Raw genomic sequence first — 22,681 nt, forward strand, 5'->3', positions numbered from 1 at the left:
GCAAATCAATGCCCAAGATATTATCTGGTGTATGGGGCGACAACAAAAATTGATCAAAACTGAAAAATTTGTCAAGACATAGCGCAAGGGGCTTTGACAATGGGCTAGGGGAGGGTGTGCCATCGAACCCTACACATGTAATCATTTCGCCAGACAGGGGAGCCCTCGGAACCAAGTTTTTCGACAAAGCGCTACGAGTAGCTCCTGTGTCGACTAGAAATTGATCAGTAGAACCCAGAATACCCGCTGTTACATATGGACCCTGCTGATCTACCGGCACTTCAATTGATTCCTTACCCCATCCTACGCAGTCCTATGCATGCACATAATCCTGGTGCTCCACATTCTCACCCTCTGAAATCTGATATTGATTCCGTCTATCAAACGTATTTCGTTCATCCTGGCCACAGCCACGGCCCCTGTCCTCAACCCTTCCACGATCACTTCCGCCACCTCTCACTCCCGTATAACCTCCTCTCGACCTACCACCTCCTCGACCACGCTGGCTACGCTGCTCACGAAGTACCGGACAATCTTCAGCCCAATGCCCAAACTCCTTACAGTAGGCACATTGATCCTCCGCTATATCCGTACGACCATACGACGTATTCCCTCCACCTCGTCTACCTCTATCATTCCCTCTACCCTGCGGTCCCCGAACCTGCGCCAACATCACCTTCGTTTTCAATTCTTTCGCCTTTTTATCAACACTTTCTTTAGCCTCCAATTCCTGCCGCTCATAATACTGAGCCATAGTTAACAAAGACGCAGGGGTCGCCGTGGCCCAGGAACTTTCACTCAATTCCAATCGTTTTGCAATCTCCGGTAGAAGATTAGCCACATACTTATCTACGAACAAATGTCGGCCCGTATCGTCTGTTAAAGATTGACCACTGTAATCATGGAATGCCTCCTCGAAGCGTGTAAAGAAATCTGAAACTGTTTCATCGGGCTTTTGTTTGCACAAATTTAACATAGTCCAATCAATCTTCTTAGGAGGAACAAGCGTTTTTAATTTAATCAAGATAGCCGCCGGAAGGTCTAAAATCAACTGACAAGGCTTACATGCCGGTTCCCTATCTAAATCGGCAGCATTTATTTCTTTCCACGTCCCCCCCAGTATTGTTTCATCATTATTTTTACGAATTTGCCTCCACATATCGGGTGGAAGAAATAGCCCAAAAAACAAATCTATGTCAACAAGAGTCATCACGCAAGACGAAATAGCCCCTTCCACCCCTTCATAGAATGCCGCCGGATTTTTTCGAAGATCAGGTAGAGAATTTTTCAATGCCATAACATCTGCTCTATTCCAAGGCGTATATACCCAGTTATATACAAAATATCCTTTCGCATCCTTTGACAATTTATTATCATCTGTACCTTCCCCTTTTGGTGGAACATGCAAGGGCGCGGCTTCACGCATAGGCATAACATGCAATGCAGAACTCTTATCTGAACCCCGGAGAGAACACTCCTTAATCTGCTCGCTATTCTCCGATTCGGACTCCTTTTGCTTCCTTTTCCGCTCCTCCCGCAATCTGGTTGCCTCATCTCGCAGCTGGATCAGTTGCTTGAATAGGCCGTCAACATCTGCAAGATCAAATAAACCTTTATCCAAATTCTCACGATGCACTGACAAAGCTTTAGGTTCTAACGTATCTGAAAGGTCACGATACGCGGCAACAACTTCATCCGCCAAACTAGACAAAAAAATACATTAATTCAAGATCCGACCATTTACTCCTCTCCGCAATCACCTCATCCTGAGAAACACATTTCCTATTCACTTTACTAGCCCAACTACGTAAATGTGCGGACCTCTCCGCCGTAAACCTGAGAGCGGATACACCCTTCTTTTCCGACTTATCCTGCCCATCATCTCCCGAATCTTCAGCTGGAGCCGTTGGCGAAACGTACGGAGGCGGTGACCGATCTAGCAATGAAAAATCATCAATTTCATTATTAAGGACAGGATAAAGTGGTCGGCGAATAGGAAATTGACCAGTCGTTTGCAATTTACGTTCCCGTTCCTCCCTCTCTCTTTTCTCCTGAGCCTCTTTCGCCTCAAGCTGTAAAGCCTTATCCCGAGCAGCCTTGCGCTGCTCTTTGTCCGCCAAGGCAACTTCACGTTTCATTCGCTCGCGCACCGCTTTCTCCCACATTCGCACACAATCAAACATGTTTTGTCTAGACCTGCGTTGAAACAAACATTGCTCCACAAACTGTACTTTACGTAAATCGAACGACCCATGTAGAGGCCATTGCAATTCAGGATCAGATTTCGTATATTTATTCCATAATTTGCTGTACATAATAGGGGGAAGGCCAAATTTAATGTACATCTCACGATTTGGTGTTCCTTCTGGGGGAGCCGGCTGTGCTTCTGCTAACCTAATTGTGGTACCATTTCCAAGACAGCACATCCCTCGGAGTGTGCTGAAAACAGGCATGTTCAAAAAGTATCACGAAAACGTGACACCGTAAAAATGGCACTTACAGTACTTCACACAAATGTGCCGCTCAGAGGAAAAAAACAAAGTTAGAGAAACATCTCTACATGCCTGCCTATGTGGAGTGCACTACACATATAAGTTCAAAGATCACAAATTCACAAACGTTAGCTAACTCAAATCAAATCATAGATCGTAGGACTTCGGCAAGCGTCCGAGGACTACCTTACCGATCACAAATCATAGAACTTCAGTAAGCGTCCGAAGACTACCTTACCGAACACAAATCTTACCCAAATTCTCAAATGTCCAGATTCCAACTGCCAAGGTCTTGTGATCAAATCAGCCAAACGGCACTTTCCCAGCAACGCAGACACTCGAAAACTCAGTCGGAGACCGGCGCCACCTGGAAGGTCAGATCGGAAGGGAAGGAAGAAACACCGTGGGAGCCAAGACTCGGGTCACTCAGTGGCAGCGCGCGTCCATGGCGAGTTTCCAAGCCTTCGTCACGACCTCTCCTTCGGGCATCCGAGTCGCCGATGAGTCCCTTCGTGGTCACCAATTTGAAGTAATCAGCGTACCCAAGGCCTACATGCTCCGAAGGTAACCCACTTACACTCAAGAACTGTTGGCACGGAAACTGTAAAAGTCAAAGAACAAGTTTATTAAGACCCCATGGGGTGGTGGTACACTCATACAGCACCCTTCGGTAATGCAAGAGGTATCACACCGAACATCGATGTGACCCCGATTTATATACAGTTTTGGGGCAATAAAAGATAGGCGGCACAAGTTAGAACACATTCATGTACATATATGGTCATGTTTTGGAACACAGCCAGCTCATTGGAGGGGGCACAACTCCGCTGGTCAGTTTGGCGCACATTCCTGAAGGGTAACTGGTCAGTGGAGACTGTGCATGTGCCAGCTGACCAGTACTAAAAATAGCCTGTTGCTGGGCAGACTGAAGTGGTCAGTGGTACGGACAAAGGACTAAAGGGCACGCCGGCCACGAGGCCGCTTATGGTCTAAGATGGCCGCCGCAACATTCAAAATGGCGTTTTCATATATGGCCAAGTTAAGGAGGAAAACGTGTAGTTTCAGCTAATCGCTAACGCGGCCATGCCAATTACGACACATCTAAGATGGCTGAGGCCAATATAAAATAGAGTTTATTTGTAAAAGCACACATTCACCCGTAGGTGTCTTGGTACTGAATAAGAGATGTTTATTGTTACCTAACGGTACTCATTTTATCAACCTCAGAAGGATGAAAGTCTGAGTGGACCCACTGGGATTTAAGCCTGTGACCATGGGGTTGATTACAGGCCCTGCAGTGGATGCATTAGTCCACTGAGCCACCTCACCCGGCATTATCAACTCTTTTGTGAAATCAAATACACTTGCTGCCGAATAGGACCCTTTACTCCACAAACATTTACAACGCTTGCCATTACCTCACATTTTTTACTCTGCCAATCTAGTACACCACAGGGCTTTACAACAAAATCCATTACAATGCATTATTATTATTTAGTGTTGAATGTAGTGGAATTATATGGAGTGGGATTGTGTGTATGGGGTGTAATTATGTGGAATCGTATTTTGTTTTTTGGAGTGGTATGTAGTGGAGATTAATTATGTGGTGTGCTGTTGAATTTTGTGGCATGAAGTGGAATTCTGTGATGTGGATTAGATGCATGTGGTGTGTTGTGTAATTGTTTTGTTGAGTTGAATTATGTAGTTTGGTGTCGAATTATGTGGTGTGGATTGGAAAAGTGTGATGTGGACTGTATGTATAGCTTTGCCTTTTTAGTAATAAAAAGACCAAATAGGTAGGAGCTAAGCCCCAGATCTGTGTCTTTGGGTGTTAAAAAAACACAAGGTAATTTGAGTTCTTTAAATGTGCTAATCTTAACTTTGATGGCGTTTTTGTTTCATGTTACTGCTTTCATCTGAAGTATTTTTGCTATGTGGCAATAACAAATTGCAATCATCACAAAAGGTATCTCATTCGTGTATTCTGTTTATCCACATTTGTATTTGTGGTTGCTTACCACTAGATCTATACGAATAATTACTAATGGCAGAAAAGTGTAACCAACAGAGTCCTACTTTGAAAACATGGGTGTTAATATATCTGCTAGATCTATTGCTATGGACAACGCAGCTACGTCAGTAAGTGTTTACCTTACGTTGTTCTTTTTTTTTTAAGATACTGTTAGAGGGCTAACCATTGATAAGCAACTAATTAGCATCTGAGAAGTAAAAATCAAGTACCATGAAGCATACATATTCTCCCTATTACAAAATAATGCTACAGACCCGTTGCCCTAGTCTGTTCCTGCATATTGTATGCAACAGTTTTTCATTAAATTCGAGGCCCATTAAGACTAACTTATAAATGAGAGGCACAACACAAATGCATAACGTGCAAGGGCACAGTGAGTTATTTGTTGACACAAATGGGACAGTTGCAAATGGAAATGTGATCCCTCCCAACTCCAATCTTAGCACAGGATGCACAGCTGAGTCTTTTTCACCTCCACAGTATCTTTAGGGGCTGTGATCTGCTCTGCAGTCAGATTCCCGAACTCATCAGCTTAAACATCTGTTCTGGGGCACAAATAGCAGATAGTTCAGCAAGGAAGCATATATTAGGCAGAAGACACACAGCAAAGCAATACGTTGGTCAACCACGTAAACCAATCCTAACGGGCGTCAGGACAGTGAGTATCACACATAAGGTTCCACTTGGAAACTGAAAGCGTAAAACGCCCTAAAAAGAAGCAGAGGAGCGTGTTCATATAGCGGCCAAATTACAATACAGCGTCTCTGCCCAACCCACAATACATTTCAATGTGAAAGTGCACACTCACTGATGCGAAATTTCTCCTCTCTATAACAATATAACAATATTTTGAAAGAATATTTTCACTGTCGACAATTGAAACATTTTTCATAACATTATGCAGGGACACTTTTCAAAGTAAGCCTTTTTTTTTTATAAATGATATAGTATTTAACATATTCATTTGTTGATTTTTTTGTTGCTGGATAAGTTGTATGAACATAAAGTCCCTGTCTGAACTTCCTTGCGAGGAAACGGGCGCCGCTCACAAAATTCCAACATGCCTGACGCACATACAAGAGTCTGAAAGAAGGTTACAACTCTGCTGAAAGCACTCAAGTGGGTTCCTACTTGTGCCCCGGGGGCAATAGGTAATGTTCGCTTCGTCTAGAGCAAGGAAAACAACAAAAGGCATGTCAGAGGCTCTCCACAGCAAAACTAGCAGCACACTGAGCCTACCGCATTTAGCAGCGCTGCACAGAGACACTGAAAGAAACCAAATTGCTATTTCCCATTAGCTGTGAAAAAAAAGTAACCCAAGCAAGAGTCTGGAAGTGATGCTGTGGAAAAAGAAAAAGTCCCTAAGCAGGGAGTAAAAAGCGGAAGCAGACAAGTCCTGCGACAATACTCCAGATCCCACAAAGTACATATAACAGATCAGAAAGTGCAAATGCTGTGACCTAAAAAGGAGGCGCTGTCGCATTTTGAATGACCTGTAAACTTTTTACATAGTGAAGGGAGCCAAGGGAGGAGGCAAGATGGCGCCTGCACGACAGGACGTGTAGGACGTGCGAGCTGACCTCTCCCCTGACCCACAGGCGCTTGGAAAAGACTGCGAGGAGAGAGGCTGGCTTAACGAAGCTGAACTGAGACACGGAGGGAGAAAAAAAAGAACGCTTGTTAGTTTTTCCTCCCTACCTTTACCCGGTAGAGAGCAGCGCAGGAGTGAAGTAACGCTGACGGAGCAAGGAGAAGGAACGCCGGTATAGACGCTGATGCTGAAGGTGCTCACAGCGTTAACCAGACTCCGCCGAGCCTAGTGGGCGGCAACCCGCACAGGTTCTGCTGTTTGGCTCTGCGGTGAGCTTACGGAACAGCGTTTTTCGGGAGGCTGTGAGCGAAGAGGAGCGACGAGAGCATTCTCTGAAATGGCTCCGAAGGGCACACGAAAGAAACGGGACCCAGAGTCTAGCAGCAACGTGGCAGTGAACGGAGGTGAGAAGAGTGCAAGCGGGGCAGGGGTCACGGCGAAGAAAAATGGCGTAGGGGCAAATTTAGAAGCTTCCAGCCCTTCTAGACAAACGATTTCTACCTTGTTCTTAGCATAGGAAGAGAAAAAACATAAAGACACTGTGCGCAGCCCACTGGTAAAGAACAACACGGGAGAGGCTATTATTTTATCAGAGGGGATACAGAAAGACACTTCGCAGAGTCAAGCTTTAGTTATGACGCCACAAGGTGATAACACACTAACGGAAAATGCTTCTTCAGATAAAAATAATCTACAGGGGGACTATGTTGAGTCTAATGAGATAACTAATAGACCTTTAGAGGGGCAAGTTACAGAATCTAACATGCTGGAGAAAGCTCTGAACGATAGGGCAAAAATGGTGTCATCTAATGAGGCATCTAATGAGGCAGATTCTTTGGACTTTTATTCAGTCTCAGAAAATTCAACCTCTTCTTGTGAGGACCTAGCTGTGCAGTACTCCAAACAGCTCTGTATGGAGGAAGTAGAAAGCGAGGTTGATGAAGAAGAAATTGATGATTTTTTAGAGGAGAGCCCTATAACTGTGAGAGGGGATGCTTCCACGATGGAGGGAGCTGCGGGAGGGTCTCAAGAAGGTCCAACTGGCGATATTACTTTAGAGACGATATACCAAACAATCTTGAACCATATGGAGAAAACTGAGCAAGAAAGTTCAAAAATTCAAAACTCTTGCCGGAAGCTCCAAAACTCTATCCGTAGATTAGCAAAGTCACAGACAGACTTCGGGGAAAGATTCACGGAGGTTGAAACGAGGATGTCTAATATTGAGGATGAATTGCAAAAACAGAAAATTAAGACGGAAACTTTAAGTGCTAACAAAGAGGATTTGTCATGGAAAATGGCTGATTATGAAAATCGCGCACGGCGCAACAATTTAAGACTGATGCAATTTCCTGAAGAAAAAGAAGGTCAAGATCCTCGTAAGTTTATAGTGGAACTATTTCAAAAAGCATTTCCGGACTTAAATAAATGGGACTGGGAGTGAGAGATTGAGCGAGCCCATAGATATACCTTTAATATCCAACTGAGATCTGAACAGAATGCTACCTAACCGAGACCTTTTTTAGTTTAATAGCTTTCGCGCTAGAGAAGAAGTATATATGCACATACGTCCAAACAGTAAAGGCCAGGGAGAAGGGTTTACTTTTTTTGCAGCTTCGGACTACAGTAAATTTACTATGGATACTCGTTGGCAGCTCCGACAATTAGTGAGCCAATACCAAACAAAGGGAGCGGAGCGCAAGCTTATATTATGAATCCGGCTAAGCTTAAAGTGATATATAAGGAGAATACTCGCTTTTTTACAAATGTTTCTGCAGCAAAAGAACATCTACAGAACATTTAGGACCCATAGACTACAATATGATTATTTGGAATATTTGAGCTGGTATTGATTCTGCTAAGAGACAAAGCATTCTGTATGAAATCAAAATCTCAATATAGAATGTAGCAAATTTGTTTATTTCTATAAAAGAAAAGGAATAGTTTAATATGTTAGGAATATTGTATAATTTAATTGTCGCAAAGATTTGGAGTAATATTAAGTATTTTTTTTTTAATTGTAGGAAGAAATGTAAAAAAAAAAACCCCAAAAAAAGAAAATAAAGAAAAAAGAAAAAGGGAAGAATGGAAAGAGAAAAAAAAACAAAAAAAAACTGTGGGGTACAGGGGGGGGGGGGGGGCGGGTGGCTCATTCCATCACCAGGAGCAGGAGTCCGAAAGCCTCGGTAAAGGAGGGTGGGGGAGGGGGGAGAGGGGGGTCAGGGGGTTATTGGTGGAGGGGGCACTGGGGTTAAAGGGGGAAAAATTCACGTTGTGGTCAAAGACAAAAAAATTTAGCTTTAACAAGAGACTTCTAGAAAATGGTAGGTTGGGATATAGGATGGGGTGTACCAAAGTAATCTTTGACCATATAGAAGGTACAGAGGGCAGGAAATCATCGTAATGGGTAGTAATATTAAAATATGCTCTTTTAATGTCTCTGGACTCAACAACATAAATAAAAGGCCGATGTGGTGGGTGTGGTGGGTGCGGTGTTACAGAGCTGAGCCCTGTGCGTTTGCCATGCAGATGAGTATGCAAGCTGGTACAACGAACAAAGGAAACAGCAAAAACAAAGCGGGACATCAGTCCGTTCTTTCCAACCCCTCCCCCTCCCCCTCCCTCACCCTACACTGCAGGAACAGAAGCATCAGTCGCCATAACAGTGGAAAACCATGGTTGGGAATGGAGAATCGTGGAGGACCACTCCTCATAGTAGGATGTGTGTGTTTGTGACCATCGGGAGATAGAGTCAAGAGTACTTGGAAGAGCAGCACCCAGCCGCAGAGTTAGTTGCATCGGACAGGTGAAGCCGGGGTCAAATAGGACCCGTGAGGAGCATCGGGCTGCGAGGAAGATAAGTGTCAGGTAGGACCAATAATGACAGCCGGGGTGAGACACCTCCAGGGTCTGAGAGACTTGAAGAACCAGAACGTCTCATCGTAAGGGGGGCTACAGGGATCACCCCAGTACCCAATTGGTGAGTGGAGCTCAATGGCAAATCAGAACGAGTCCGTCTCTGGCCCCTTCTCCTGCGTGAACGGTTGCATTGTGTCCGGGGAGTTCCAGCCGGTACCTCCAGTGCCCGGAGTGGGGGATGGATTTTGAGTGTTGAACCTCAAAGGGGCGTTCCTCTGTCACCCATGAGCATGCATCTGCGGGGAATCGAAAAAGAGGGCCTTATTATGGAATATGACCCACAGACGGGCAGGGAAGAGGAACCTGTACTGTATATTGTGTTCGATCGGCGTTGACCCTGTACTTCTCGAGTGTAGTCTGTGAAGATCATGATCCTCTGGCCTTCGTTTGAGAGTTTTTTGCTTACGGGCCTCAGCCAGTACAGAGTCTTTGTCCTTAAAGTTGAGATTTGCATTATTATCGGTCTATGATGCACTCCCGGTATTGGCTTGGGAGCAAGTGAGCGGTGTGCACTTTCAATCACAAACCATGGGGAGAGGGAGCCTTCGGGCATCCATGAGTACAGCCAGTGCTCCACGAAGTCCGCCACCCGGCCCTGCTCCTTCCGGAAATCTCAATAGGCGAAGGTTGTTGCGACAGGACCTATTTTCAGCATCTTCGGCCCATTGGTGAAGCTCCTGGGTTTGCAAACGGAGGCGAGTGACCTACTCCTTCAGCTGTTGGACATCATTTTCCATAGTGGAAATACGGTATTCAGCTTCCTTAATCTGGGCTATGGCATTGCGAAGGTCCTGCCAGATGAGAGTCACATCAACCCAGACTTCAGCAATCTTCCCCTCCACTGATGTTTGCGAGGCATAGATCGTCTGAAGGATAGTGGACAGATCTGTAGGGGAGGGAGGTTCTTTGTCCACAGCTCCTCCAGCCACCTCGGAGTCTGTAGTGGTAAAGCGGTCCATTTTGGTCTGGGTGGCAGGGGTCTTTGGTGCCCTGTTCCTACCAAAGGCCGACAGTCTGCAAGGCAGGGGGATCAGATGAGACCGTGTCGTCCAGCCGGGTTGTGGGAATACTGGAAACAAAAGAGAAGGGGAGAGAGCCTCGCTACTACGGGCTCTACTGTCCGACTGATGGCAGAGAACCCATACAGCAGGTCTAGCCACAAAACGAGATCAGATGTGCAGGGCCCCTCCGAGGGTTGAGGCCAGCACTGGAATCAGGGCGCTGAGCCTGCGGTGTAGAGGAGCAAGTCTGGGCCTCAGGACACACAGTAAGCAGGGCAGCCAGGGAACGGGTGGAGGGCATTCACTCGATTCAGTGGCTCTCCCCACTGGACCCCGACGACCCCAAGAGGGATTGAATGTCCCACCTGGTGGGGGGAATTTGGAGCTCCCTCCCTGCTGCCCGAATGACGGCTGAACACCCTTGTTACCAGGATCAAGTGAGCACCACCACTCCTCACCTCTCAGGCTATGGCCGGGCAATACAGCAGTCGGTCATCCCGCTCACTCCTGGAGTGCAAGCATTGCCAGGAAGGAAGGGCAGCGTGTCCAATGCAGCAGCAATCAATCCTCATTTTTTGACTGGGGCGGGGGGGGTGTAAAGTGGAATTGCTTGTCCTCTCTGTGGTCGCTCTCCTAAAAGTAGGCCTCACCTACACACCATGCCGTGTCCCAGTTTGCAGGGCCAGTAGGGACACAGCAGTAGATTCAGCATTCCTCTCCTCCCACCACAGACGGGCTGACGGATGAGCACGTGTCACAGTCACCCCCTGAGGGGGGGGTGCTTCGCGTTCAGTGCAGGAGCTCCGCAGCAGTGATCTGGTCCAGGTACCATGGCGTGGAGAGAGGGGAAGGGTGGAAGTAAGTAACCCGGGAGGAAGGGTACCAACTACGCCCCCGCCCGGAGTGGCGGCCGAGCCCTTTAAATAGATATGAGGTCACTCAGGTCCCAGGCCTCATGTGGCGGGCCCCCTTTGTTGCACATGAAGGAGCGCAACGGCTGGGGTGCTCCGCTTACACCATTGTCATGCCCAGGGAGAGACAAGGAGAATGTCCCACATGGTGAGGACCCACTCGGAGGTCAGGAATCCACGCTCAGGCCACAAACCAGGTAGCCTTCTTCAAATGCGCCTCACAGTTATCAGGAGGCACAGGGCACCAGCCGTTCTGTCCCTATGCCGTCCAAGCCGATGGTCGAACCGCTCTGCCTGCTCTCTATCTATTCAGGGCCTGCAATCAAGTGGCGAGGTGGGTCCGCCATAGGCCGCCTCCCAGCTCCTCACCTCGTCCTGTCAGCTCCGGTGGATCAGCGAAAGGCCTCTGGCCCACAGCCATCTCAGGCTGACCTCTGGGGCCCCGCAGTGACCCAGTCTCACAGTCTGCTTTCAGTCGCCACTCCTCTGAGGGATCTGAACTGGCGCGGCCATTCCCAGCGCGATACCGCCAAAGTGGGTCACCACACCCAGGAGAGGCGCAAGGATGCAGGGCACTGAAGTTGCCAGTAGCAGGCCCGGGTCCGGGCCCACGCTCACTCAATATGCGGCCCGGGCTCCGGCAGCAACATCCACCAGCAGGGGCGGGGAAAGCCCCCTCGCACTCCCTCTCCTCACTGCCCAATCGACAGCATGTCCTCCTGCATGTGTCAAGGCGCCGCAGGAGCCCAATCAGATTGCAGCGGGCAGGCAACCTCCACTGCCCACGGCGCCTCTCACCTCCACCAGGCGCAGGTCTTGCTCATCCGAGGTGGATCTGTCACCTCTAGTAAAGTCGGGAGCAGCATCCGCAGTCTCCTGGGGCCTCTTATCTCAGCTCTGCACATCAGGAGCAGATTACCGGAGCTTATGGGAAGCCACCATCTCAGAGATGATGCGCGGCGGGTTACTAAACAAGGCTGTTTACGACTTCAAAGCACCACTCAGTAAGCTCCTCTGATGGATTTAAGGTGTAGAGGCAGTTCAGTGACAAGAATTGAAGCAAATGATCAGCGATGGTGGCGGATAAAGGAGCGGATGACGGAGGGGTCCGGAGCACTTCTAAAGTGCGACCGCCATCTTGACGCTCCAGCAGTGGTAGGCCAAGACCAGTCTTTTGATGTATCGATATCGCAATTATCCCCAGCTCTTGGGATGACTTTGTCCGTGATTTCTACAGTAATGTTCCGGGTACCTTTTAAGACAGATTTTGTTGGTGCACCAGACCTTATTCTTCTTTTTAAAAAAATTCTTATGTTCATCGTGATTTTGAAGTAATGGCTCTGGGTAACCAGTTTGGTGAACTAGTTTTATACGAATCCCCCATGCTTCTAACTGGTGGTTCTCCTTTAATATTTTTTCCACTATCTCCTCTGTGGTCCAAGTAGTTTTTATTATTTCTTGCTCTGATAGATGTATGAGTTGTACAAATTCTACAAAGTCCAGATCTTGTGTAACAATGCCTGCTAAATTACTAATGGAGGTTAGCAATTGGAGAATGTTACATCTATTTAGAATATCTCCCTGCCCTTCTGATTAAGCAAAGGAATAAATAGGATTGTTTTTTAATCGTTCCGCCCAACAATATTCTGAGGTGATGTGATTCTAGAGTCTGATTCACTCCCCTGCAAATTTCGGCGTGGTTGCAACTATATTCCACCTTATTTGCTTAGTCCCTTTCAAAGTTGACATTGTCTGATTCTGACGGCGTTTTTAATGGTTTTTCTGCTACGGACTCCTGGGTGTCGGTTTCCCTGATTTTTTACTTTTCCATACGCTTCGCAGCTTGATCTGTTGGGCTTTAATTTACTGATAGTTTGTTTTCAGTCAAGATTTTCTTTCCTGCATCTCCGTTGCGGGTAGTTTTCCCCGTGTTACCCCCTTTTTCCCTTATCCATTTTACTTAAATTGGGTACTATCGGATCTTGGGCCTGTGGGGTCTCTCTTTCTCACAAAACTATCTTATTTGCATACGAAGATGGTTTTCCTGTGTCTTTAGTTCCCCTTAGGGAGGGTTCCTTGCTAGTTGTCAGCTTCTCTTGCAGAGTTGGTGTATTGTTGATTCATCTTTGTTCCATTAGGTCCCCCCGTGGGCTTTTACTTACTTTTTGGAAGAAGGATTTTATGGAAGTGGTGTTGTTTCTCCCTTTTCTCTTCATTTTGCGTTGCGGTTTCGATGATTGCCTATTGAAGAACTGTGTGTCCTATTCGTCTGGATTGCAGTGCTGCTCAACTGGGCAGCCCGAATGCTGCTCTTCTTGTTGAGATTTGTCGAGGAGCTCTATTTGGTCGGACCCCGTGGGCCTGCTCCCCTAAGATTGCCTTGATTCTGGAATGATTATTATTGTGCAGACCCATAAGTGACTCCTTGTTTGGTGGATGGTGTGTTTTGCGCTCTCCTTTGCATTTTTAGTTTATCTTGGTGCGAAGCCTACTCTGTTGCATTGAAGTGAGGTTCCCTTTCTGGTGAGCTACCTTCTCCATTTTTTTTGCCCTCTATTTTTTGAGATCCATTATTTTTATTGCTATTTGCTTTCTTTATATCAGTTAGGAGGTTTCCCTTTACTGTCGGTAATGTGGCAAGTTTGTCTGTAATTGAATAACAAGCACAGCTTGGAGGGCTTATTGCAGTTTTGGATTGAACCCTCTTAATGAGATTGTTCAATTCCGAGAGTTCATTGTCAAAACATGTGACATGCATAGCTAGGCAATTGAGAACGGTTAACTGGATATCCATCTTGTCGGAGTGATATTCCATAGGTTTTGTTGATTAATGCATGGTGTTTAATAGGGATTCCCATAATTTATTCTCTTCTGTTGGTGAACCCTCGGTCTTATCCTTAGTAATGTTCCAGGCATCTTGATATTTAGTGTCACCTTTTCCCATGGAATATGTAGTAACCATTTTTCCCATTCTTCCACTGTAAGAGAAGATAGATTGCTTTTTTGGAGACTATGAATCTCTTTTTGTTCCGCACCGATCATCTCTGTTCTGCAGTTATAAGCCTTGGGCATGGAAATAGATTGATATCCTTGCGACCCTCGGACGGCTGAGATAGTGGGCATTGGGTCGTTTTCCTGATACTGGTGATTCTGTGTTTTCATATCCGGATTAATGTGACAAAGAGATCATTTGCCTGGGGACTTTTGTGGGTCCCTTATTTTCTCAATAGTTGTCGATAGTCCAGCTATCGTAATAGTGTCCTTTTTACCTTCTGAAGATGTGTCAAAGATGGAAGCATTTGATATTGCGTCAGAATTTATTGCCTCTGCTTCTTGCTTTAATTGAAGGGAAGTCCTGATTGTTATGACTGGTTCCAGTGGGAGACTCAGTGCTTCCGGGAAATTGGTGATGAATACGTTTCCTAATATTTGCTCAGCATTTTGTTAATAGGGTCCTCCGCCCGAACCCTGCAAACTTTGTTATTGGTTGCTTGTTTTCGATCTCTATCTTGATCTTGGACTTGATCATGGCTAGGGGTTCCTCCTTCACCTCCATTGGTTTTTAATGCTTGGCACTGCTAATTTCCATTGCCATTTTTCTGAATGGCCTCAGACAGTAGGCCTGTTATGGCTGTTGCGTCTTTTCCTTTTAGAGGAATTTTTTCTGGATCTAATGGGGAGGGGAGTCCCCTTTGTATTTTGTTGGAGAAGTTTAGCACTGCCCCTGCATCTTTCACAAAAGAAAATTTGGAGTAGATTTTGGGTTAGTAGAATGTTTTGGTGCTTTCACAAGTGGTGACGCAGCTCCATTGATTTCGCTATTCAATTTGACTAGCACTACTTGCTCCAAGTTGGCCGTCTAATCTCTTGCTTCTGCTTTTTCCTGGCTGCTGATGAATACATTAGGCGATGCTTTGAGGATCTTATTTTTCTTTTTTCTACTATTTATAACACTTGTAATGCTCTGCTTTCTTTCCCCGACCTCATTTCTATCCAGCTGTCTCTGTTTCTTTGTTGCAGCTCTATTTTGCTTCTCGATTGAGCTATTGGGGACCTTGCGTTTTTGGTTAGAGACTTTCGGTGCCTCAGCGGGTTTGAGCTTTGTTGGTCAGCACTTCTCAGCGTAGCTTGGCTTTGCTTAAGTTAAGGTTATATAGCAGTATATAAAGCAGTAGACAGCTGTGTTTTGCCTCGTCCCCCAATCCGGAAAAAGTTTTGATTGTCATGCGTGCTGTGTCACTAGAGGACTTTGGCCAATGAGCCCATGGATAGCGTCATTGGGTATAATCTAGCCTCCTTGTCAGGATGTCGAATTGAGTTAAATTGAGATTGTGCCCGATTTAAGCCCAGGCTAAATCCAGGTTGACTCAGGGACAGGGTCGAGGTCAAATTCCGAACTAATCAGGACAAGTCCAGAAGGGACACCACCGCTGGTGTCATATAGCCCAAGATCTTTTAGTTCTTTTAGTCCTCCTTGGACACACTCCATCTGGTTGAGTGGCTTGGCTGGCTTGGGCTGTTTATGACTTTCAAGCGAGCAGGGCTCACGTGTAGCCCACAAGCTGCACCCAACCTAGTCGGGCCGCTTCCATGAGCTATCCGGGCATACACTCCATGACCACCCCCTAACAGCGGTCGTGCCTGCTACGTTTTCTATTGGGATATACTGCTTGAGCTTTGTGAGTTTTATGACTGTTATAAATAATTAGCTAAGTAACTGTTCAAGTTTTCTCAGCAGTCTTAATGCTGGTCTCTGGTCTCTTGTCTCTGAACTCTTGGCTGTCTAGGCAGTCCCTTGAAAGTCCTGAGCTGGCTAACTGGTAGGCAGCCTGGCTAGGCTGTGCCTGGTAGGTGCAGCTGGGGAGAGAAAAGGGGAAGGGAGGGAAGGGAAGGGGGAACAGAGCAAAGGCTCGGCTCACCTCTCGCCTCTTCGCCTCACACATGGCGCTGATTTTGCTGCGCTGGTTTTTGCCGCCAATACTGGTGTCAATACTGGCCCTGAACCTGGTCCTGGTCTCGGCTCGGCTTGAGCTCGGGGGCAGGCCAGACCTGACCAGCTTGCCCGTAACATGTGTAACCTGCGCCACTGCTCTGCTGCTACCTGACGTCCTGCCGAGAACCACCTGACTACCTGCGACTATCTGCGTGCTCACAATCGTGCTACTAAACTAAAGGAGAAATGGAGAATAAACACAGGAATTAGAATAGGTATTGCCTCCTGTAATTTCTTGTTTCTTAGTGATCCAGCTGTGTGTTGCCTACCAAAGTTGCATATTCCCTGGTGTAGGTAACTCTGAGGGCTTGGGGCAGTGGGTGCAGCCATCTTCATTGAGTCATAACTTGGTGAAATCACCTAGGGTGGCAAAACACATGCTGGTCAGATTCAAGATAACAAGCAAGTTAAAAAAACGCACTAGTACTATACTGTTTGTCTAACACAGACCCAAAATAGACTATGCCATCTCACTGAATTACATTACACATGGGAAATAAAAGAATATCAGTAATTGGCATGCTTGCCTTTACAACACACGAAATACAAATAGACGTATCCAGAAAGAATCTCAAAGCATGGCGCCACTGAGCTTCAAAAACACATTTCAAAGTAGGATTTATTTTTCTTATGCTCTTATGAAAAATGGTACGCTCTGTAAAGCGACTACAAAGGTCTTCTTTACCTACCTCCAGTAAAGACAAAGGGCCTTATCAAGAGCTAAGAGTACAAAAACATCTGCCAAAAAGTGGTAGGTGGTATCTCTACCGTGTGCAAGGTCAGAGATGGCATATAGGGCAATCAGGCAGTGCCTGCTGGGCTGGTCTGACAGATTAGCAGTTTGAAGGTCCATTTTATGGCCAGATGGGTCAGTTTTTACTGTTGATTTCCTTGATATTACCACAAGCATTGCTTTCAGCAAACCCAAAAGTAGGCAATCTTCCATTCCTTGAAAAATAACCATGTAGAGTAGCTATACAAGGTCAAACCTGGCCTCTTTTGTAAATGTTGACACTTATTTTTTAGCCATCTGGTTTGCTATTGGGTGCCACTTTTATTTCCATGCCTGGGCCTATTTTTTGTCCCAGTCTAAACCCTGGCTGCGTGAGAAGTGTATTGCTATCAATAGCACTCTAAATACGGCTGATGGTGTATCCACTAGGGGTGGGCAGAATTTGCGTAGTTGCTTTACGCAAATTTTTGTGAAATTGTTATAAAATCTCCGCGAGCAAGCAGAACTTTTTTGAAGACATGGAATTGCTTTTCCCACCCGTTAGTCACGTGTTTGTGCATGTTCACAGGGAAATATATTGCTAACTTCCCCATGCGGTCGCTAATGCTCGCAATGCTTATTTCCTGTTCCGGGTCGAAAGACGTGTTCGCGATCGCAAACTCTTGCGGGATAGCGGGACTGGCTACCAACAATCCAACATCTCGTGGCGCACGCAAACGGATAGAAAAACTCATCAGCGAACCCAGGGATCCAGTAAATCGATACCACGCACGCAAGAACGCATTTTTAAAGCGCAAACAAGAAAATAATTTCCGCTATGCTGCGGATCGCAGAAGTTTTGACATCTCGGCGTTCTCTACTGAACGCGGAAAAGCCCTAACTTTGCAACTTCTGCTAGCGGAACAGAATTTACCCCCCAGGCCAAGTATCCACCACTTTTTGACAGATCTCCCACTCGGCCTAGCGCTGAATCAGACTCAAAGCCCTAAGCTCCTGGTCAATTGTTCTCACAACGGATCACTGGAATCACTTGAGGTGGTGGCTCTGTGTACCACTACTGGGATTTGAATAGCACCAAATGGTCACAGCCTCGTATCCTGGGGGTCCTGTCTTCCTCCCAAGGTCGATAAAATGAGTACCAATGAGGTAGATAGCAATTCTCTTATTAGCGATATGCACCCCCTCACCTGGTGTGAGTATGTGGTTCATAAATACATGTAATGTTAAGTACAAGCTCTCAGTAAGTATTTGTCTCATAGCTGCCAGCAGGGCTTTAACTGGGCCGGGTCCTGCCAGTTATTAAAAGCAGGTGCTGGGACGGGTCCCTATCGGGCTCTCCATTTGTGCCCTCACCCTCACTTTGAAAAGAAGAAAAAAACATAATCTGCTTTTAATGTAACTTCAAAGAGACTTGTTTTTTCAGTTTCAGTTGCATGAGCACGAGTTGCACTCACAAGAGGACACATTCATTTTTAATCACTTATTTATCTTACGCAACTTACAACCATTGACAAAGCCAATAGTCCTGGCTTCTTTTAAGTGTAATGCTACTTGTAATATATATCTGTGGATGTATGGTCAGAAACAACAAAATACTAGTGGGGCGGCACAATACACTAAGTACAGATTTTTAGCTTAAGTGTTTTAAGCCAAGCCCTTAAATACATCAGCCTTGCTCATATGAGAGACCCCCCTGTGATTTCATCCCACTTAAAGCCCTGGCTGCTAGTATGTGTACTATAGGAATTCACTTATTGTTGTATTTTTCCTAGGCTTCCCCTCCTTGTCAGCCTGCTGCTGTTGTTCACAAGTGAATCAACTGAAACACAAAACAACAGGCCCAATATATTGCTGTTTATGGCAGATGACCTTGGGATTGGTGATGTGGGCTGCTATGGAAATGACACAATAAGGTAAACCTTGCTCTGTTATTGTTATGTCAGTACCACAAACATATGTATTCAATTTCACAAATCACTATTAAACATCAAAAATCACTTTTGTTATGTTTTGTCTCAGTTTTCAATTACATACATACTGTGGCTCTCAAGACACTTGATGTCCATGTGTGCTTTATATGTATTTAAACTGTTGCAAAGTAGATATGCGTAGTGGACAAAGTGCAATTTAGTTTCGATTTGCAAAGCCGTAAACATCTCATTGTGATTTGGAAGTGAAGAACTTGACACAGCATATGATTAACTTTCTCATTTATCAGTCACATGCAGACCAGTAGAAGTCAAACCCAGGAAGTGTCAGACAAGTGATTAGTGCAATACATTCACCAATCTATTCTTAACTTCGAGTTAACTTCGAGTTACTCACAAACATTTGTAATGCTTTTCTCACTATTCTCTGCACTTCAAAACTACATCTCAATCAAACACCCACAGGATACTGAGCAACCAATTAGCAGATTTTGTGTCACCAAAAATTAAAATTATGTAACGAAACGAAAAACTCTTACAGAACTCCAGGGCATGTTGCTTTACCAAATAAAATAAAATCAAAACAATCACATTTATTGATATAGATCTGATCGGAGTTCAAAAATATTTACGCTTATAAATAATTACAATTAAAAGAAAAAATGGCCTGACAGTGTCAATACAAACGTAAAAATTAATACGTTTGTAAAAACAGGGGTCTCCAAACTATGGACCGCGAGCTTATTCTGGCCTACTACAAGATTTTATCCGGCCCAAACCAACAAGCTACATTACACGCACACTGGCTGTGTACACGGTCATATGAATAGGACATGGCGCATGCCTGAGCTGGTTGCTGCCTTATCTGTCACTGGGAGGGTGGATCCTGGATCTAGACTTCCTCCTCATACACCTGTTACTGGCTTGGCCAGTTGTGGCAATATCAGAAGCAAAGGGTCCTAGGCAGGGGAAAACGCCGGCCACTGGCCCCAGAAACTGCGAGGAGGTATGCTGTTACGTTTCTGTCATTAGCCGTGCATCCTAAATATCCAACCACGCATAGTACTGTTGAATAAATAAGGGTACTTCCTTGTCGAGTGCACATTAAAAAGGGACTTATCGCCATTAGAAAAGAATACAGATGACTTGTTGTAGCATTGGCAGTGCCTTTTCAAAGCAGGTAGTTCTGAAACAATACTCATGCAAGAGACTGGTTCACTGGGCAATAATAGTAATACTTTGTTTTTGGTACAGCGTCATACTGCCATTTCAGAATGTAAGTATTTAAATTTGATTTAAAAAAATAATAGCCTGGTTTTCTTATCTACAGTTAAGTAATTGATTATTTTGTCAGAGCATTTGCTAATGTTTGACATTTTTACTCATTATTAATAATTTCTCAGTTTAGGCACGACATTGTTTCTTTGGAATTGTCACATTCCTCTTTTGTTCTGAGTCAAATCATGCTGATTACAAAAAAAGATCCAAGCACAACTTATTCATTAATTTAAATTTTATTTGTTCATTTATAAAACTGATTTTTTTTTGGCCCGCAAATATTTGTAAAATATACGATGTGGCCCTCGCACTGAAAAGATTGAAGACGGCTGGTAAAAATGATTTACATTTTTTTTGTGATTATAACAAATTTATCTGGAGGCAACTTTACTAGGGCAATCAGTTTTTTGGTTTTGAATATGTTAAATTTAAGAAACAAAGGGGCAGATGTATCATCCGTTTTTTTGTCGCGAACTCGGCGATTCGCAAAAAAGCAGCGTTTGCGACAAAAACATCGGCAAAGGCGATGTATGAAGAAAATCGTATTGCAAAATTAAGGAATCGCAAAATTTGCGATTGCTTAATTTTGCGAAAGCATTTAAGGAATCGCAAAAAGCGATTCCTTAAATGCTATGTAAGAAACAATAATGTTTTGCGATTTCACACTAAGAAATCGCAAATTACCACCAACTTGTAGCACTTTTTGGCATTTGTATAGGTGCCATGTGGCGCTCATACATGCCCTTAGGTCATGTATGTGCGCCATATGTGCACACATGTAAATTTCAGGGGTGCAGCAGGGTGTCCTTAAGACACCCTTGCACCCTTGAAATTGTTCTCAATTTTCGATGAGCAAATTGCGAATCACAAATTGAGAATAACTTCTCATTCCTTCCTATGGGCCTCCTGGCCCATAGAAACAGATGGAAATTAGCGATTTTCTACATACATCCCAAATTGCAATTCTCAAATAGCGATTTCTAAAAAATGGCTATTTAAGAATCACAAATGATGGTGTTGATACATCTGCCCCATTGTTTTTAAAAAACAATTTCTAGTTTCCTTCACCAGCATACTGGGACAAACAAAGAGAGCATGCTTAATATCTTCAGTCCCAACATTACAGAGTTTAAACATTCTGGTCTTATTTTCTTTACCAGACCAGCGCTTTTTAAATTTATTTAGAGGTAAAATGCCCAATCTTAACATGAGTAAAAATGGCCTGACTCTATGTTCCAAAGAAAACTTCATATATTCTTGACTCTGTTTACAAGATACACAGTCAGAATAATGCTTATATGTTTCTAGAATCTAACAGTGTGTATTTTGGAAAGTGCAGTTTATTCTGGCTGCCATATTTTTTAGAAACATTTTAAGTTGTGCTGGTGTCCACATCTGCAAAGAGTCAATAGTACACTGTAATTGCGCTGGTGCAATCTTAAGATTATTATTAAGATTATAAATATTCATTTGGAAAGGCAAGATGGCAGCAGCAGCTCCTTTCCCCCGCTCTGTTCTGTGCTTTGGGCAATATGCACATCCTCAGGCCAATGTGGGGTAAAAGGCCGCTTTATTGGACAGGTAAACATTCTAATTTATTATATATATCATAATCAGGCATCACTAATACATATTCAATTTCATAACCCCCAACCCATAAAATAATTCCCCTCACAAACTTCCCCAACATTGTTCTGACTAACCCTCCTCCCCAACCCCTATCTACGTCTCCTACCTACCTCCTGCCTCCTACCTTGCTCCCCTGTTTCCCTCTGTCCGAAGCTGTTCAGAATGGCCCTCAACCCTTCCTGCCTGTCTTGATCTCCTCCAATTCTGCCACCTGTCCAAGCGACAACCACCAAAAATGTGCTAGTCTTGTGAAAATACTGCCCTTGCTGAACCATACCTCTTCTAAGAGTGGGTGGGTGGGACCAAAACAATGTCCCTACCTCACACCACACTTCAACTGGTTGCCCAACTGTAATTCCCATCTCCTGATAGCTTGCGCTAGCCACCAGCCAATCAGGACTGCTCACCATCCTGGACTGTGCTATCAGCCCGAAGCTGCCCGAGGGTGGACATTCTATGAATGCCACTTAACAGTCTGGATTCCCCTCTAAGTACTGGGGCTTTGGCAGGCAAACCTAATGAGCCCCGCAACGCTAAAAAGCAAGCACAGAGTGGAGTGGTAGGGAGATGGAGGATTCAGACCGTGCGCACCATGGGCAGAAGGGAATGATTACAAAAGTTTCAGAAGAAGTGGGGGCTGCCTCTGAAGGGGATAAGACAAACACACTTTCTATACCACCTCAACCCACTATTACTGAATACTTTAAAGAAAAACGGCAGATGGTTCTCTGGAACACACAGTAGAACCTTTGCCAATTCAGTCTCAGAGATGGTTGTCCACAATTGGAGTATAGATCGGACAGATGTTATGGGTGAAAATTTTGCAAAAGCAGAAATACAGGACGAGATTGCCAGGAATAGCAAAGATGGTCAGAAGGAAAAGGAATCAGGAAAAGAAACAGGAAGAGAAACAGAAAAGGACACAGAATTTGGCGTCAACAGGGATGATGATAATTAGGCTTTGACTGACCCCCAAAACAGTGTGCTAATAATTGACGGGGATTCCACGGAGATGGGAGCTTTCAGAAGTTATGAAGATCTGCTCCTAGTAGCAGGAGTTATTATTTCTGATGGAACAGATAAGTTTTACTCCCTTACAGAGGAGTCACTATCAGGTGTAACCAATTCAGACCACAGTGAGCTCGACAACAGCTTGTCTTCCTCAGGCTCCAGC

At 44.9% G+C, this 22,681-nt stretch overlaps 1 protein-coding gene across 1 annotated transcript in view; it reads left to right on the forward strand.

The window, feature by feature from the left end:
• Positions 1 to 22,681, forward strand: part of LOC147698101 (arylsulfatase H-like) — a 433,996-nt gene that overhangs the window by 9,385 nt on the left and 401,930 nt on the right. The window contains exon 2 of the mRNA XM_086934776.1: positions 18,445 to 18,585. Coding sequence (XP_086790902.1) covers positions 18,445 to 18,585 — 141 coding nt within the window. The remainder of the gene's footprint in view (positions 1 to 18,444; positions 18,586 to 22,681) is intronic.

Source organism: Lissotriton vulgaris, chromosome 8 (genome assembly GCF_964263255.1).
Source record: "Lissotriton vulgaris chromosome 8, aLisVul1.2, whole genome shotgun sequence".
Classification (NCBI taxonomy): Eukaryota; Metazoa; Chordata; class Amphibia; order Caudata; family Salamandridae; genus Lissotriton; species Lissotriton vulgaris.